The 13,559-nt window shown below is 56.1% G+C and overlaps 1 protein-coding gene across 3 annotated transcripts in view; it reads right to left on the bottom strand.

The window, feature by feature from the left end:
- SLC12A3 (solute carrier family 12 member 3) overlaps nucleotides 1–12,517 on the bottom strand; it is a 38,590-nt gene extending 26,073 nt beyond the window's left edge. For 2 of the 3 annotated variants that reach the window (XM_065925368.1, XM_065925370.1), the window contains exons 1-10: nucleotides 12,210–12,517; nucleotides 11,631–11,777; nucleotides 10,167–10,242; nucleotides 9,408–9,503; nucleotides 8,967–9,106; nucleotides 8,464–8,574; nucleotides 7,292–7,403; nucleotides 6,364–6,494; nucleotides 1,269–1,353; nucleotides 168–322 (exon numbers count right to left, since the gene is read on the bottom strand). In XM_065925368.1, the coding sequence (XP_065781440.1) occupies nucleotides 168–322; nucleotides 1,269–1,353; nucleotides 6,364–6,494; nucleotides 7,292–7,403; nucleotides 8,464–8,574; nucleotides 8,967–9,106; nucleotides 9,408–9,503; nucleotides 10,167–10,242; nucleotides 11,631–11,777; nucleotides 12,210–12,491 (1,335 nt within the window). In that variant the 5' untranslated portion in view covers nucleotides 12,492–12,517. The remainder of the gene's footprint in view (nucleotides 1–167; nucleotides 323–1,268; nucleotides 1,354–6,363; nucleotides 6,495–7,291; nucleotides 7,404–8,463; nucleotides 8,575–8,966; nucleotides 9,107–9,407; nucleotides 9,504–10,166; nucleotides 10,243–11,630; nucleotides 11,778–12,209) is intronic. The other variant, XM_065925369.1, reaches the window with a different exon arrangement.
- Nucleotides 12,518–13,559: the final 1,042 nt, after the last annotated feature.

Raw genomic sequence — 13,559 nt, 5'->3', positions numbered from 1 at the left:
CCTGCAACCCTCGCTGGGGACCCAGTGCCTGATGGGGCAGGAACTGGTCCTGGAGCCCCCGTCTGAATCTCTTTCCCCAAACCTGGGGCCATCCCCCCAACCTTGCCTTCTCCAGCCCATCCCAGCCTCCACCTGGCCCTCCCGGCCGCTGGCAGGGCCGCGCATGCCTGGTAGTAGTTGATGAGGCCGTAGCGGCAGCTGTGGTGCTGGCTGCACTCGGTGAAGTTCCAGCCGTAGCCGCAGGCCAGCCCCTCGCAGGCGCCTGAGCCGGGGGTCACCGTGTCATTTAGCCCCCCGGAGGCATCTCGAACCACACAGGAGCCTGGGGAGGAAGGAGGGCGTGGGGTGGACTCCCTCCCCTCCTCTCTCCTCCCCTCCCACCCAGAAAATGCTGGTCACGTCTGCAGAGGGCGAGATGCCACTGCTGGGCTGGTTCTTCCTTTGCTTTGTAATAATAATGATGATAATCATTTTAGCTCTATGCAAGAGCACTTTTAACGTGCCAGGCTCTGTGTTAAGCATGTTAAACACTCCTGGGAAGCAGGTATTTCTATTATTTTTGTTGTTGTTGCCATTCTATAGAGGCAGAGGGAGCCTAAGTGACCGAAGGTCACAGTGTCCTCCTTATAATGGAGACCTGACTCTCAGGCTGTGAGTGGCCATGACTGGGCCATGTCCCTTGGTCATCTATCTGTGAGCAGCTCACCTCACACGGTGGTTACTGAGAGCAAAAGTGTGTGTGAGGGTCTCAGTGAGAGGCGAGTGTCAACAGCCCAGGCCTGGGTCCAAAGCCCTCCGCTACCACTCAGGTTGTGTGACCTTGGGCAGGCCACTTGACCTCTCTGAGCCCTTGTTTTCTCCTCCATCAAGAGGCAGAAATGACCAGTGCCTGGATTAAATGTAATAAGGCATGTAAAGGACTGAGCCCATGATAATAAGTCAGTTGCTAGAATCATCTTCTTCGTCCTCAGCATCACTGTTTTTATTATCATTCCTAGAGTTGGAGCTTGATTTTTCCTACAGGATTTTACATGCTTGCATCTGTAACCTGAGGTTTGAAAGGATCAGAGGAGCCTCGTCTGACCCCCCATCTCCACTACAAACTACCTCCCAACATAGATGTTCTGGTTGCCACCATGGTGCCCCCCGACCCAATAAAATTCACGGCTCCACGTGCTGGTGTTGCCATGTCCTCCCGGCCCAGCCCTCCCTGTTAGAGAGCCGACTGCACCCGGGGACCCCTCCAGCGCTCTGGGCTGGCGGCTTACCGATGGTGGCCGAGATGGCCAGGTAGGAGACAGTGGTCCAGAAAATGGCCATGAGCGTGCCCTTGGGGATGGCTACGGCAGGGTCCTGGAGGAGGGAGGGGGGAGGGGGGTCAGGTAGCCCCTCCCAGCTCTGCCCTTGTCAGGCTGAGGGTGGGGCAGCCACCCCTGACCTTGGCCCCTCAGAGCCCCTTCCCATGGGCACCTAGAGACTGAGCATCCACAGAGGAGGACAGGACAGAATGAAGGTGGTGACTGAGACCACACCCAGGGAGCTGGAGGCAGGGAGAGGAGCCCCTAGCAGTTCCTCTGGTCCCTGAGGACACCTGGCCAGTGCTTGCTCTGGGGGCGGCAAGGTGGAGGGCTCCTGAACCAGCCTGTGTGCATGCGTGAATGCTCAGCTCTGACTCTGTGCGACCCCATGGACTATGGCCAGGCTCCTTTGTCCATGGGATTCTCCAGGCAAGAATACTGGAGTGGGTTGCCATTTTCTTCTCCAGGAGATCTTTCTGAGCCAGGGATTGAGCTCGTGTTTCCCTCATCTCCTCACTGGCAGGCAGATTTTTTATGACTGAGCCACCTGGGAAGCCCCCTGAGTCATCCCGCCTGCGGTCAGATTCAGGTGATCACTGGGCAGCGTGCCTGTCCTCCCACCCCTCGGGCCCTCCAGCCTCACAGGGATGCTGGCGAAACAAATCCATCCTTGTCAAGCTCCTAGACCAGGGCCCAGCTCATCAGTTGCGTTTGCGGCATGCAATCCCCATTACGCATCAAGCGATTTGTTTGATTACACAGCCAGGAATATATAGACCAGTCCCCAGCTCCCTCCTTCCTCTCGGACAAAGAACTCTGCTGGGGCTTTCCTGGCAGTAACAGCAGACCTTCACACCCACATCATGTGCTTCACTCTTCTGGGTGCTTCTTCAAGCATAGCTTCCTGAGAGGTGGCTGGTGGGGAAACTGAGGCCAGGGAGCCAGGAGGAGGGCCCAGTTTGCAGAGCCTTAGGCAGCTCAGTCCTGACATGTCAAGGTCCACAGCCTCAGACCCGCCCCCGGGGGTCACTGGTCCTGGGTGGAGGGATATAGGCTGGGGGTTTTACAGTAAGTTTCTGGTCCAGGTATGGGCTCCAGCCTGGAGGGGAAGGCCACATCAGCCATGGGAAGTCAACTGGTAAACTGCCTGCCTTCCCTGGGCCATTCTGCTCGCCACTCAGCTGGCAGATACAGAAAGCATCAGAGGTGACAGAACTTGAAGGGACCATGACACTGTTCAAGTTCATGGACAAGTCAAAACAAAGCTGGCCATGGTCCGGCTCTCTGCTTCAAACCCCGGGGGGCTGAGATGGAAGCCATGGTCACTCTGTGATGAGGGAGCCCTGATCCCTGGCCCAAGGGAGGAGGTACAGGTGGGATCCTGCCCACACAGGGCAGATGGTGTGCCCACCACAGGGAGGACCGCAGTGCGCTGGGGGGGGGAAGGCGGGGGAGACACTGCCAGAACCCTGGAAGGCCTCATGGTGGAGGGGACGACTGAGGTGACTCTGAAGGCGCTGGGTGGGGAGGAAGGGGGTGCGGGCCAGAGAGAAGAGGGAGTACTGGTGCCGAGCTGAGGGAGGCTGGTGTCTCTGGAGCATCCTAGCTCTGAGGTCTCTGCTCTGCAGCCGTGGTCCAGCCAGCCCTGCCCTGAGAACAAGGGGGGCTCGCTAGGTCAAGCACACAGGGTCCCTGGGCCCAAGGCCAACAGACCAGGTCAACGGCCCATCTCACCTGTGATGGGATGAATAGTGTCTCCAAAAATTCACGTTTATCTAGAACCTTAGAATAGGGCCTTATTTGGAAATAGCATCTTTGCCAGTGCAATTAGTTAAGATGAGGTCATATGGAATGAGGTGGGTCCTGCGTCCAATGATTGGGTCCTTGTAAGAGGAGGAGAGACATGCAGAGGAAAGAAGGCCATGTGAGGACAGAGGCCGAACTGGAGGGAGGCAGCTATAAGTCAAGCAACCCCCGGGATTGTTGGAAGCCTCCAGAAACTGGGAAAAATTGAAGGCAGGAGAATGGGATGACAGGGGACAAGATGGTTGGATGGTATCACGGACTCAATGGACATGAGTTTGAACAAAGTCTGGGAGGTGGTGAAGAACAGGGAAGCCTTGTGTGCTGCCGTCCACAGGGTCAAAAAGAGTCAGACACAACTGAATGACTGAATAACAAAAGAAGGTGGAAGAGGCAGGGAAGGATTTTTGCCTAGAGCCTTCAGAGGAGCACAGACTCTACAGACACCGTTGTTTGGACTTCTGGCTCCTAGAACTGTGTGAGAATAAATTTCCACTGTCGTCAGTCTCTAAGTGGGTGGTAATGCATTATAGCAGCCACGGGACGTGAATACCCTAGGCCTTCACCCCGCCCTCACGTCTTGGTCTGAAATCTCAGAGCCCAGCTCACAGATCAGGAATATCTGGGTCCACATCCTGTCAAGCTCTCGCTGGCTGTGTGCCTTGAGACCAGCCCCTTACCCTCTCTGAGCCTCAGCAGTCCTCCCTCCTCACCTGTGAAATGAGAGGGTAGGCTGGCACATAGCAAGAGCACAAGCAAGCTCACCAATGTGAGCGGTTAGGTGTGAGGTGTGTGGTCACCCAGCCTGGCACAGATCCCACGGCAGTCTCTAGAAGTCTCTCGTCTCGGTCCCCATCTCCCCATCAGAAAATTGACTTCATTATAATGTTTTCCTTGGCCTTGGCACAGGGTGGTTGTGAAAGGAAACCTCCCTGAGACTGTGGTCATGAGACTGCTCTGTAAGCATTAAAGGGTTGGGGGGTGTACGGGGTGAATGGAGACAATGACAACCTTGTCATCACTGCTTTAGGATTCGGCTCACATGTCACCTTCTCAGGGGTCTCTGGCCACCTTAGCCCCACCGCCGTCCCAGGGATTCCCTCCCTGCTTCTCTGCCTGATTTCTCTCCCCATCCCTCAGCCACCATCAGGCAAACTACACATTTTACTTATTTGTTTGCCGATTGTCTCTCCCACGAGGCACGTGAGCTCCATGAGGATAGGAATCTGTGTTTTTTATTTACTGCTGCTTGCTTGCTGTCGACAAGACCCTGGCATCAAAGCAGGTGCTCAAAAAATACTGGCTGAATGATGAAGTTGTAATGCAGTTGAGCCTTCGGTATTCTAGAAACTTGGCATTCCAGCTCCCCTGACCCCTGTGTGCGGGGCCCTGGGCAAGCCCCCGACCCTCTCAGAACTGGGTCTGCTCCTCTGTAATGGGGGGACAGTGATGGTAGAAGACTATGGTGGCACCAAGGATATTATTTGTAAAGAAGGAGGTACCAGGACTTCCCTGGTGGTCCAGTGGCTAAGACTCCGAACTCCTAATGCAGGGGGCCTGGGATTGATCCCTGGTCAGGGATCTAGATCCCACATGCCTCAACTAAGGCCTGGTACAGCCAAATAAATAAGTTAATTAAAAAAAAAAAAGAAGGAGGCATTGTGCTGGCCACAAAATGACACTGACCTTGACTACTGGCCCTTGACATCTCCTCTGGGCTGGGCGCCGTGCTAGCAGCTTATGTAAATCAGCATGCTGAACCCTTCCTGCCCTGTGAATACACGGCTGCGTGGGTCCCATTTTACTGTTGGGGAAGCTGAGGCCCAGAGAGGTTTTAAGGGACTTGCATACAGTCCCCACGAACAGGACTACTCTTTGCTGAGGACGTGCTGTCCCAGGGAATGGGCAAGGAGCCAGAGCCAGGAGGAAGGGGCCCCTTTAGGACTCGAAGGCATTTAAGACAGAAGAAGTCACCCCTCCATCCCCAGCTCTGGAACAGCTGCTGGGCCCTGACGCCTGCGCACTGGGCTGGTCAGTAATCTAAGAAGCTTGATGAAGCGTCTAGATAAATCCCCAGGCTACGATTTTCTACCACGGGGCTGGGAGGGGGAACCAGGCCACCTGAGCTCTGCCAGGACCTTAGGACAGGCAGACAAAGCCCCTGCTGGCCGTTGCCCAGAGAAGGGTGGGGAACTGGCAAAGACAGCCTCCCTCTGAATTCCAGAGCCAGGCTGCATTTGAGAATGCCTCCAACGCACGATTCTTAACTCATTCAAGAACATGATCAGGGAGCACTTTCAAGCAGAACTGGAGGTGGAGGGTGAGGGTTCCTGGCACAGAGCCAGGCTCCTCTCTGTTCATCCCGACGCGTGTACCAGCTCCTTGGTTAACCCCTGCTGGAGAGGACTCCGCCGGCACCAGCTACACCTCCACCTCCACCCAGAAGTGTTGCAGGAGCTCCTGCCACCTCAGCCTGCACGGCTTCCCCACTTTATTACACACTCGCCTTCTGCTCTGACACCTCCCGTTTGCCACATCCCACCACCGTCCACTCGACAGACAGGCACCAGGCACCTAAGTGTCAGACGAGAAGCTGGGAATGCGGACACAGGCTGAGCCCCCAGCTCTCCAGATGCAGGGGACAGAGACGTTAGTGGCCTGACACCCCTATCCTAGGGGAACCGTGATGCTGACAGCAGGGTGGGGAGAGGTGTCAGGATGGAGGTGTGAATCTGCAGGAGGGACAGGTCTTTGCAAGGTGAAGAAATGAAGAGGAGGAGCCCCAGGCGGAGAGCACAGCAGAGGCAGTGGTGGGGAGGAGGGACAGGGGAATGGGGGAAGCAGTAGACCCTGAGGGCTGGGTGGGGCTCATGGGAACAGTTCCTGTGGGGCTGGGGCCTCCCAGGCCAAGACAAGGAGCCTGCCCAATCAGGATGGTTGAGGGCCCGGGAAAGACATGCCTGATCCCGTCTGAGTGTTGGAAGGTCAGGCTGGCTCAGTCTTCCCCTTAGGCTGGGAGTGCCGGGATCGACGGAGGAGACCAGCCCGTTTGGGGGTGGCCTTCAAGGCCTGGCGTGTGGTGGTGCCAGTAAACATCTTCAGAATTGAATGGGCTGAATGGGACGGGTTTGGTCTGGTCTGGACTGAGTTGAGCTGAAGTTTTAAAAGCTCTGGCCCTGGGGACTCAATGCCTAGCCCGGTGCCCAGTAGGACATCCTGGGAGGAAGGATCAGGAAGTGGGAGGGATGGGTGCCCTGCTCACCTTGAGGTCCCCAGAGATGTTGGCTCCTGCCAGGATACCTGTGGCCGAGGGGAAGAAGATGGAAAACATCCCGAAGAAGCTGCCGTCCATGCCTCTCCATTCAGGCACCAAGTTTTGGACAAAAATGTCCGCTGGAAAAATGAGGCCTGAGTCAGGGTCTCCTGGGAGGTCTGGCACCCCTTGCTGGGCCCAGCCAGGCAGGCAGGGGGCTCCCATGGCAGCTCATGCCTCCCCGTATATGCGAGCAGGATCCTACGAGGCCTTCCCAGTATAGACCCCTGCCCTTGTCCTCTGCCTGCCTTTTGTCTGGTAGGGAAAAACCTTAGTCAAAGAAGAAATTTAATCAGAGAAGTGAGAAGATGCAGAGAGAAAGGAAACCAGTCAAGCAAGACAAAATGATAATAATTCAGCCATTAAACAATGTACCTCCTCTTTTGCCACAAGGGCTGTAGATAATATTCTGAGCCAAATCCTTTCAATTGTTTTGCAGCCACTGACACCCCCACCAGGTGGGAGAAGTTAACTGCGTGCTGCCCACAAGCATGGAGCCCCCAGACCAGCTGGAACCAGAAGGTTGATGATGCTGACTCCCGATCCACCTCACCACCAGCCAATCAGGAGAAGGTCCTCGAGCTTATTACACCCCTACAGCCCCCTCCCTCTCCCTGTCTTTATAAATCTTGCCCTGAAAGCCTTCAGGGAGGTTGGGTCTTTTAAGCATTAGCTGCCCTGAACTCTTTGCTTGGTGCCCTGCAATGAACATTGCCCCTTTCATCATTATAGCCTGGCGTCAGTAGGTGGGGTTTACTGCACACAGCCAAGTGGACACTAGTTTGGTTAGGTAACAGCGCCTTCAGAATGGGCCAGACTGGGGGGCAGACCATCTCTGTCTCCGGAGCCACAGGCAGGGGCCCCAACCCACACGTACCTCGGTAGCTGAAGAAGCCTTTGGAGGCCTTCTCCTCAGATGGGGGGATCAGCGTCCCCACCAGGTAGTTGGCAAACGAAACCATGATGACGAGGAAGAAGAGCACCTGGGCCTGGGAGGAAAGGAGCCTGGAGGTCAGACAGGCTGGCCCTGCCTGCTCAGGGAGCCCCAGTGGGGAAGAGCTTGCCTAGGTCCCTCACTCTCTCATTCATTCATTCAGTCAACACCTATTATGCTGCAGGCTCTGTTCTAGGAGCTGGCGATACAGCCAAGCTCCTGTCTTGCAGACAAATAAGGAAGATGAATCAGAGAATGGATGGGGGTGTCACGGGGGTGGGGTTGGGGCTCCTTTAGCAGGGTGGCCTGGGAAGATGTCTTCAGGTTCCTAGAGGAGGAGGATAAGGGGGCAGCAGCGTGACCGAGGCATTAGCTTGTTGCCCTCAAGGAAATGGGAGGAGACATGGAGCTGGAGGTGAGAGGGGGAAGGTGAGGACGGGATACAGGGCTGTGCTCGCCAAGCCTGCCACTGAGGCCTGACCTCTCTTCCCTCGTTTCTTGCTGAACCTCTGATCTGGGGCTGGGCACAGGTTCAGATGATGCCCACATTTCCCTAGGCCCCCTTGCAGTACGGTGTGGCTACGGACCGCATTCTGGCCAATGGGATATGAGCAGAAGGAATATGTATAACTGCCAGGCTGGGCCGGAAAAGTAAAAGGGGACAGGGATTTTCTCCTTCTCACCCCCTTTCCCCTTCTGGGGCTTCCCTGGTGGTGCAGTGGTGAAAAATCTGCCTGCCAATGCAGGAGACAAAAGATTCCATCCCTGGGTTGAGGAAGAGCCCTTGGAGGAGGAAATGGCTGCTGACTGGGCTGCGGACATGGATGTGGGGGCCGTCATGGGCCAGGCAGATGAAGGCTGCACCCCAGGGATGGAGAGGCCACAGGACGGAAGGAGCCTGGGTACCTTCCCCCCACACCCCCATCCTGGGGCCACACACACGAGAGAGAAACAAACGACTCTGGCCTAAGGCCCCCTTCCTTGGGGTCTCTGTCACAGCAGCAGAGCTCAAGACCCAGCTGATACACACAAGAGGCGGAACCAGGAGCAGGTTCCAGGACTCGGGCTTCTGCACTTGACCTTGCCCAGTCCCCTCTCCAACCTCCTGCCCTCACCTTGGACTCCCACTCCATGCCAGCAAGGGAGATGGCCAGCAGAACAGTGACGGTGACCACGCCGATGATGCGGATGTCATTGGTGGGGTCCACGATGGGAGAGCCATACTCCTGGAGGAGGGGACAGGCCAGGCTGCGTGCTATCTCTGCACAGCCCACCCCTCCAGGCTCCTCCACCTTGAGTTACCTCATTTATGGGTGTCTGCTCACAGGAACACACACACTCAACCCCTTTCCCTGCCAACAGGTCCTCCGTAGCAAATACTGCATGGGTCTGGACAATTTGGCCCTAAAGGCAACACGCACCCTGGAAGGTGGTTTCTGGGAATAGTCTTTATTTGCTGAGATCATCATAGTCACCCGCAGTGGTCAGACTGTGGCTTTGGTCCCTGATGGGAAAGCTGGGCAGAGAGAGGGGCAGGAAGGCCTGGCACAGATGGGGTGGGGGCGGAGGCAGCAGGCCACCCTGGCTCCCTCTGCCCAGGCTCCAGCCCCGGCCTCACCTGGAGCAGGTCCCGCACAGTCTCTGCGAAGCCCACAGTGTGCATGGCCACGCCCACGGCGTTGGCGAAAGCAAAAATGAGGCCGATGGAGCCGCCGAGCTCTGGGCCGAGACTCCGGGAGATGAGGAAGTAGGTGCCACCTGTAGGGGACAAAGCCAGGAGCCACGACACGAGAGGAATTGGCTGGCTGGGATGGACTTGGGGCGGGCAGAGCTGAGGCTGGGAGGAGGTGAGCACGGGACGCAGTGGTCCATGGGGGAGGAGAGACCCAAGGCCACCCGTGGGTGTGGAGAGACTGCCCAAAGCCTACATCTGCAACCAGAAGAAGCATCCCCTGTTTGGGCTTGGGGTGGAGGGTAGGGAGTGGTTGAGAGATCTGCCCCCAGGGTGAAGACACAGGGTCCTACCAGAGGAGGATCTGGGGGCTGGGGTGGGGCCCACCTGACTTGACCTTGCCGTTGGTGGAGATGGCAGAGATGGAGAGGCCCGTGATGGAGGTCACGGTGACCGAGAGCAGGATGATGATCCAGGTTAGGACTGTGGGGGTGTGGGGGGGTGAAGCAGTCAGAGCATTTCCAGAATGAGAAACCCGAGTCAGTCAACTGATTCACCGTGGGACTCAAGTCACTGTCCTTCTCTCTGTTCTCTTTGGAAAAATGGGTCTCTGTCTACCTCATGGTATACTCTGAAGAGCCAGGGAGCTGATAAGCCAACTTGTAAAGCATCTTTACATATGGATGGGGAGGTGGTTTTTTTAATAATAAAAAATAAAGTAATAGTTACCTCTTGCTGAGCACTACTGGGTGCCAAACCCTCTGCTGTTTTATGCACATCAGAGGAACAGTTATTGCCACATTTTGCTAATGAGGAAACTAAGGCTCAAAGAGGTTAAAGGCTTGTCCGAGGTCACACCACATGTGTGTCCAAGGTCACACTGCATGCTACAGAACCAGCAGCTGCTCTGTCCTCAGTGAGAGATCCTAACCCAGAAACTCTGTGCGAGGAATTTGGCCCCAAGAGCTTGACTTCCTGAGGGCAAACTGAGCCAGGGAGCGCCCCCAGGCCTGCTGACTCCACATGCAGTGCTCCTGGGCCACACTGCCCTGACCTCCGTCACTGCAGGGCCCCGTGGCTCCATAACCCGAGTTCAAGACTGGGAGGACCGGGCCCCTTCCCCCGCACCCCAGAGGCAGCACTCACCGATGCCCGCCTGGGCGGTAATCCAGGGGAGCCGCAGGTAGAGGATCACACCCCAGATATTGAGCATGCAGCGGATCTGGGAGGAGAGGGGCGTCTGAGGCCACCTGGGGGCTGGGTACCCCAAGATCAAACACACACATCCCTGTCCCCAGTCATGGCATGGCATCGAGCACCTAGGGGACACCTGGGCTTTCTTTGCTTCACCCACTTGAGCGGGTGCCCACTTCAGTGCTTGGCTGGTTCTACGGGGCAGGGAGGGGAGGGGTACCCAGAGACCCACCTGTCCCTCCCACCACTCTCCTGCCTTCCTTCCATCGAGGCCTGAAGGTGGGCAGCAAGTCTAACACCTCTCACCCACTCCAAGCTCAGGGTACTGTGTCTGCCGGCCCCAGTCATAGCCCAGTGGCCGACTGTTGGCCCACAACCTGGCATTTAGGGAGAATTCAGCAAATGCCAGCTGAGCCGATGCCCCACATGCAAGCAGAAGTCAGGGTTCAGGTTGCTGTGACTCCAGCTTCCAAATTTAAAGCCAAACTGGAGACCACAGCTGAGGCTGGAATTCCCACGTGGGAGGGATGTGGTGGTCTTCGGAGTGGGACAGGTGGCAGTTACAAGTCCTGGAGATTTCTTTTTTCTTTTAGTCTTTAAAATGTTTTAATTTAATTAAAAAATTGAGGTATAGTTGATTTACAATATTATATTAGTTTTGGGTGTACAACAGAGTGATCCAAAATTTTAGGCCCAGGAGATGGCGAAGGCCTCCATATGTGCTGAGGTACTGAATGGGGCCCACACCGGGCTGTGGGCACCAAGGGAGGGAAGGAGATCCAGACGCTGGATCAGAGGGAGGGGTGACCATTCAGATGGAGAAAAAGGCACCGCCCGCAGGGAGTTGAAAGAGTTAAGGTCAGAACCTAGGCCTCCTGCCTCCCAGAGTGGGACTAAAGCTTTCTCCTAGCCCTCATGTGACCTCCTCTGTAAAGTCCCATAAAGTCTTTCACAGTCAAGTTCCTTAGACTGTTTGCTGTCTCGGGACCTAAATGCAGCAAACCATCTCATCGCGGAGAATGAGAAGAGCTGTGGATTTGTGTTAGATGCTGCCCTCTCGTGGCTTTTAGGGGAAACACAGTTTCTCCCAATAACTCCAAGGCAGGCATTGATTCATGCACTTTATATCTATTAATAGGTTAAATGCTGATCATTTCATAGATGAAGAAAGTGAGGCATGGACAGATCACATGAGGAGTGGAACAGTCAAACAGAGGTCCACCCCAGGGACAGGCCTCAGTCTGGGGGGTAAATGGAGGTCAGGACGCAAAAAGGTAGAGAAAATCTGAGATCGCTGTGCAGATGGGGAAACCGGGTCTTGGGTCTGCCTTGACCACTGCCTCTTGAGAGTCAGAGCTGAGCCTGCACGGAGCTCTGTCTCCCCAACCCCCATCCCGGGACATCCCATCCACTCACCATCACCCCTTTGACCCAGCCAAAGCGCACAGGCTCCTGAGGGTTCTTCTCGCCATTGGTACCTGCCTCATCCTCCACCAGCCCATCAGTCATCTCATGGCTGGGCCGGCTGTCAAAGGCGAGGGCATGCAGGTGGCTGCCTTCCTGCTGGGAGCCCAGAGACCACGGGTCAGGCAGGCCGGGGTCAGGACAATCCAGCTCCCCTAGCTCTCCATCCTCCACCATTCAGCCTCCAAGGCAGCAAACCTAGTAAGCCCCCTCTCTGCTGCAGACCTTCCCTACCCTTCTTTCCTCATCTCCTTTAGGTGTGTGAAAACCTCTCTAAACTACTGGGAACTCATTACTGCATTGGGAAACCCTAGATTGCTTGACAGGGCTGCCAGACTGGGCAATAAACATTACACCATGTGCCCAGAGGTTTACAGCTCCCATGCCCACACTTCACACGGGCCTCTCAGCCCATGAGGAAGACCCCTCTGAGTCCCCACGACACAGATGACAGAGCTGAGGCTCAGAGAGGTTAGGCAACCGGTCGAGGTCACAGAGCAGGAAGGTCTGCTCTTCTGGGATGGTGTTTACCTTGAGGAAGGAGTGCAGGTCGGCCAGTGTGGGCCGGACCCTTCGGGGCTCGCCGGGCAGGGCGCTGTTGGCATAGTGCTCGTAGGCGGGCACCACATCGATAGTGTTGTAGCCAAAGGTGCGATTATAGAAGGTGTTGCCGTGCGTCAGGTGGCTGGGGTGGCTGCTGTCATAGGCGGCCGGTGGGGGGGGTTCTTCACCCCCCAGCAACGTGCTGATGGTGAAGCGCCCACTGCACAGAGTAGGGTCCCTGGGCGTCTCCGACACTGGCAGCTCTGCCATCGTGGGCTCTGGGTGTCAGGGGAGGGGGCCAGGGTTGGTGGGGACATGCAGGGTGGCTTTATAGGCTGGGCCCACAGCAGGGAGGAGACGGGGAGGTTGGCCCAAACCGCCCACAGCTGGTCAGCAAGGTCCCTGGACAGGGTGGGAGGCAGAGCACGTGCCCACTGCTGACCTGCCCACCATCTGATCGCAGAGATAGCAACTGGCCTTGCACTGGGAGCTGAGGCTGGCCCAGCCCCTGGGTCCTAGGGAGGCTCTTCTAAGTCTGGGGGCAACAGACATCTGCAGCTGAATCCCAGGAAGGAGTGGACCCATAGGGACACTATGAGGGGCCCCACTGGGGACCCCAGAGAGCTTGATGACCTTCTCAGAAACTTCTTGTGTCAGTTTTATTTACTTAGCATTTTGAATAGCTGAGTGGTGTGACATTTAAAACGATGGGTGTGTGTGCTTAGTCACTTAATTGTGTCCGACTCTTTGCAACGCCACGGACTCTAGCCCACTAGGCTCTTCTGTTTATGGGATTTTCCAGGCAAGATTACTAGAATGGGTTGCATTTCCTACTTGAGAGGATATTCCCAACCCAGGGATCAAACCCGCATCTCTTGAATCTCCTGCATTGGCAGGCAGATTTTTGACCACTGTGCCACCTGGGAAGCCCCATTTAAAATAATACACACACATATATATAAAAGGTTAGTCTCTCTTACTCAGACCCAAGTCCACTGTTACATGTCCTCCCAGAGGTATCTCAGAATGTTTATGCACTTATGTACCAGCAGCCCCAAGCAGAGTTCAGCAGGTACCAGCTGTGATCTGCAGTCACCAGGGATCCAATGAGCCCCTGGGGCTTGTGGCTGCCCAGTGGCCAGGAAGACAAGTGGACACCGACCCCACACACACTGCTTACAGGGCCACTGGGGTGTGGAGCCCAAGGAGCCAGCCCAAGAGCAACCAGCTCCCACGGCAGGCAGCAGGCCGGGCGCCATCCTAGTATTGAGCCAGATCAGCCTCCAGTTGGGCCAGCATCCCTGAGGTCAGCCTTTGAATGCATAGTGGCCATGAGGG

This window comes from Muntiacus reevesi, chromosome 2 (genome assembly GCF_963930625.1).
Source record: "Muntiacus reevesi chromosome 2, mMunRee1.1, whole genome shotgun sequence".
NCBI classification, from domain to species: Eukaryota; Metazoa; Chordata; class Mammalia; order Artiodactyla; family Cervidae; genus Muntiacus; species Muntiacus reevesi.
This window is presented reverse-complemented; position numbering and strand designations above follow the sequence as displayed.